The sequence below is a fragment of the Propithecus coquereli genome, unplaced genomic scaffold (assembly GCF_000956105.1).
Source record: "Propithecus coquereli isolate 6110/MARCELLA unplaced genomic scaffold, Pcoq_1.0 Scaffold120, whole genome shotgun sequence".
Classification (NCBI taxonomy): domain Eukaryota; kingdom Metazoa; phylum Chordata; class Mammalia; order Primates; family Indriidae; genus Propithecus; species Propithecus coquereli.
In genome coordinates, this window is record NW_012136081.1 from 6,514,171 (window position 1) to 6,518,708 (window position 4,538).

General features: G+C 39.1%; 1 protein-coding gene across 6 annotated transcripts in view; it reads left to right on the forward strand.

Moving 5' to 3' along the window:
• PC (pyruvate carboxylase) overlaps nt 1-4,538 on the forward strand; it is a 102,046-nt gene that overhangs the window by 7,861 nt on the left and 89,647 nt on the right. The window contains exon 1 of one of the 6 annotated variants that reach the window (XM_012665616.1): nt 2,040-2,054. The exons of the other annotated variants lie outside the window; for them this stretch is intronic. Within the exon in view, the coding sequence (XP_012521070.1) occupies nt 2,052-2,054 (3 nt within the window). The 5' untranslated portion in view covers nt 2,040-2,051. Of the gene's footprint in view, nt 1-2,039; nt 2,055-4,538 lie in introns of those variants that run through there. 6 annotated transcript variants of the gene reach the window in all.

Consider the following 4,538-nt stretch of genomic DNA (forward strand, 5'->3'; position numbering starts at 1 on the left):
GATAGCTTTATTGAGGTATAATTGACATATAATAAATTGCACATATTTAAAGTATACGATTTAATAAGTTTTGACATATGTGGGCACTTGTGAAAAGCATCACCACAGTCTAGATGGTGAATGGTTCACCACCTTCCTTTGTTTTTTTCCTAATCCTCAGAACCTGTGATATATTTTATCACATTTGGAATCTCTCTCCCACCTCCCACCCAAGTAACCACTGAAGTGCTTTCTGTTATTATAGATTAATTTGCATTTTTTGGAATTTTCCATAAACGGACTCATACCGCATATATTCTTTTTTGTCTTTTTTCACTCAGCATAATTATTATGAGATATGTCCGTGTTGCATGTATTGCTGTTTCATTCCTTTTATTAGTGATTCCATTGCACAGATATCACATAATTTATTTATCCATTCGCCTGTTGTTGGTCATCTCAGTTGCTTTCAGTTTTTGGCAATTACAAATAAAGCTGCTGTGAATGTTTGTGTATAAGTCTTTGTGTGGACATGTATTTCTTTTTTTCTTGGGCAAATGTCCAGGAATGGAGTGGCTGGATCACATGGTAGCTGTAGGTTTAACTTGAATTGCCAAACTCTTCCAAAGTGGTTATACTGTTATATTTTATAGTCCCACCAGCAGTGCGTGAGAGTTCTAGTTCCTCTGTATCCTCCCCAACACTGGGTATGGTCAGTCTTTTTAATTTCAGCCATTTTATGTGGTGGTATCTCATGATTTCAACTTGAATTTCCCTAATGACTAATGATGTTGAGCATATTTTCATGTGTTTGTTATCTGCCAATACTGATTTTAAACTTAGAAATCACAAATCTAAAACAATTACTCAGTTTCATGTTTTAATTGGAATCTCAAGACTTGTTACTCTGAACAGACCAAATTCCCTTAAACACTGAAGTACATAAAGTAACAGGTAACACAGATTTCTTAACACAAAAATATAAATATTATGGTTTTTATTTTCTTAGGCATGTCTATACTTAATCCTGTTTCTTCCTGGAATTAAAGAAGTTTACCTAATGAGGAAATAATTACATGATTTCAAACTATAGTCAATTACTTTCCTAATCATCTTTTGGCTTTTTTTCCCCTCAGTTGGATGAAGTTTTCTTTATAATTCAAGAGACCCCTGGCCAGGATGAAACCTACATCTTGGCCTTTGAATCCAACGGCTCAGGAGAGCTCTGATTCATTGCTGTTTTGCCTCCAAATGGGGATGGTCTCACAGCCATGGGCCCTAAATAGAAGCATCACGTTACCTGCTCTCTTACTTAACTCTGCAGTTCTCTACCCTGGCTGTTAAGCCGTTTGACTAGATTCAATTAATCTGTTTAAGACTTCCTTTGTTATGCACTATGGCCACAAAATAGGTAGAATTAAATACAAAATTTGTAAAACAGATTCCGTGTATCCCCCAAGGCTTTGTCTGACCCAGGACTAACTGTAAAATCATGCCAGTGACCCAGCAGTTCTAGAATTTGAGTCCCAGTCAGAATTCTGAGTCCAGGTCTGGCATTTCTTCCTTATCTCTTAGATCTTTTCAAATGAAGAGAAAGAGAGTCTGGTATTTAGAGAGCTCTTGCTTTCTGGTTAGGCTTGGTTACCAAGAAATTATGGCACCTGGAACCAGGGCCGCCTTTTTTTTTTTTTTAATATGAAGGGTGGGGGGTTGTGAGGAGGGGTGTTCAGTTGCCTTGTTTTTCTTTATTGTTGTTAAGACAGTCTCCTTCTGTCACCCTTGGTAGAGTGCAGTAGCATCATTGTAGTTCGCTGCAATGTCCAACTCCTGGGCTCTAAGCCATCCTTCTGCCTCAGCCTCATGGGTAGCTGGGACTACAGGTGAGAGCCGTGACACCCAGCTGGTTTTTTTTTTTTTCCTTTCTTTTTGGTAGAGACAGGGTCTCACTCTTGCTCAAGAGTGAGCTCAAGCGATCCTCCCACCTTGGCCTCCCAGAGTGCTAGGATTATAGTCATGAGCCATGCCTGACCAAGTGCTACCTTTTTCCTGTTCTTCAGTTCACTCCCCTGGAAATGGTAAGAACTTTGGCCTCTCCCTCACCTCCCAGTGGAGAACTACCAGTTTCTTTGGAGGGGACATTGTCATCAAATTCTTGTTAGAGATTTGGATCTTGAACGATAAATACATGTGGAATTCCATCGCCATCAGGGTCACTGGGTATGGCCCTGGGAAGCTTGTAGGTGGGGTGTGGACCTGGATGAGAATTATTAATGTAGTCTGACCTCTCCCTTCATGCATATGTGGCCCCATATGGGTAAGAGTGAAGATCCGGGGAGTTCCAAGAAAAGGACATTTGAATGGGGGAGAAATTGGCAGGAGATTATCTTAGATTTTTGCTCTGCAGGAGTTTCCCCCTAACCATTTTTTTTTTTTTTTTGAGACAGGGTCTCACTCTGTTGCCCAGGCTGAAGCAATCACAGCTTATTTCAGCTTCCTGAGTAGCTGAGACTTCAGGTGCATGCCACCATGCCCAGCTAATTTTTAAATTTTTTTGTAGAGACAGTGTCTTGCTATGTTGCTCATGCTAGTGTCAAACTCCTGGGCTCAAGTGATCCTCCAGCCTTAGCCTCCCAAAGTGCTGGGATTATAGACGTGAGCTACTGTGCCTGCCCCCCATTTAAACAATTATGGTAAAATACACTGTTTTGGTTCATTTCAACTGCTATAACAAAAGTAGCTTAGACTGGGTAATTTATAAACAACAGAAATTTATTTCTTACAGTTCTGGATTGCTAAGAAGTCCAAGATCAATACACTGGTGCACAGGATTCAGTGTCTGCTGAGGGCTTGTTCTGTATATATAGGTGGTTCCTTCTTGCTGTGTCTTCATGCAATGGAAGGGACAAGGTAGCCCCCTTCAACCTTTTTTTAAGGGCACTAATCTCACTCATGAGAATGGAACCTTCATGACTCACCTCCTAAAGGCTCTGCCTCTTAATACTATTGCATTGGGTGTTAGGTTTCACCATATAAATTTTGAGGGGACACCAATATTGAGACTATATCGTACATATAATATAAAATTTACTGTCTTAACTATTTACATGTACAGTTCATTGATATTAAGTACATTTATATTATTGTACAACCATCACCACCATCTGTCTCCAGAACTCTTCATCTTGCAAAACTGAAACTCTGTATCTGTTAAACAATAATTCCTCATTCCCCATTCACCCCAGCCCAAGTAACCACCATTCTACTTTGTCTCTATGATTTTGACTACTTGTAGGTACCTCCTATAAATGGAATCGTATAGTATTTATCTTTTTATGACTGGCTAATTTCACTTAGCATAATGTCCTCAAGGTTCATCCATGTTGTGGCATGTGTTAGAATTTCCTTCCTTTTTTAGGCTGAATGATACTCCATCCATTGTATGGATTTTACTTATCCATTCGTCCATCTGGAGACACTTGGGTTGCTCCTGTGTTTCAGCTGTTGTGAATGATGCTGCTGTGAAAATAGGTGTATAACTATCTCTTCGAGAGAGACTTTGCTTTTAATTCTTTTGGGTATATACTCAGCAGTAGAATTGCTGGATCATATGGTAATTCTATTTTTAATTTTTTTGAGAACTGCCATGCTGTTTTCTGCATCAACTGCACCATTTTATTAATACATTCCCACCAACAGTGCACAAGAGTTCCAGTTTCCCCACATCCTTGCCAAGGCTTGTTATTTTCTGGGTTTTTTTTTTGATAGTAGCCATCCTAATGGGTGTGAGGTGCTATCCCATTGTAGTTTCAACTTGCGTTTCCCTAATGATTAGTGATGTTGAGCATCTTTTGATGTGCTTATTGGCTATTTGTATACCTTCTTTGGAGAGTCCTTCTTTCCCCATTTTGAATTGGGTTGTTTGTTTTTATGGTGTTGAATTTGAGAAATTCTCTGTATATTCTGAATATTAATCCCTTGTCAGATATATGATTTGTAAATAATTTCTCCCATTCTGTGGATTGCCTTTTTACTCTGTTGATAGTGTCTTTTGATGCACAAAATTTGAACATTTTCATGATGTCCAGTTTGTCTATCTTTGCTTTTTGTTGCCTCTGGCTTTGGTGTCATATACAAGAAATCATTGTCAAATCCACCGTCATGAAGCTTTTCCTCTGTTTTTTTCTAAGAGTTTTATAGTTTTAGGTTTTAGATTGAGGTCATGAATGTGGTGTTAGGGAAGGGTTTAACTTCATTCTTTTGCATGTGTTTGCAGGAGTTTTAAATATAGTCTCTCCTCACCTGTGGCTTTGTGTTCCCCCTTCAGGTGCTGAAGGAGCACTGTGTGGTACACAGTGTTTGAGAGTACAGTCGTCCCTCAGTATCTGCAGAGGACTGGTTCCAGGACCCCCCACAGATACCCAAATCCATGGATGCTCAAATCCCTGATCTCAATGGCATAGTATTTGCATATAACCTATGCACATCCTCCCATATACTTGAAATCATCTCTAGATTACTTATGATACCTAATACAATGTAAATAGTTGTTATTCTGTATT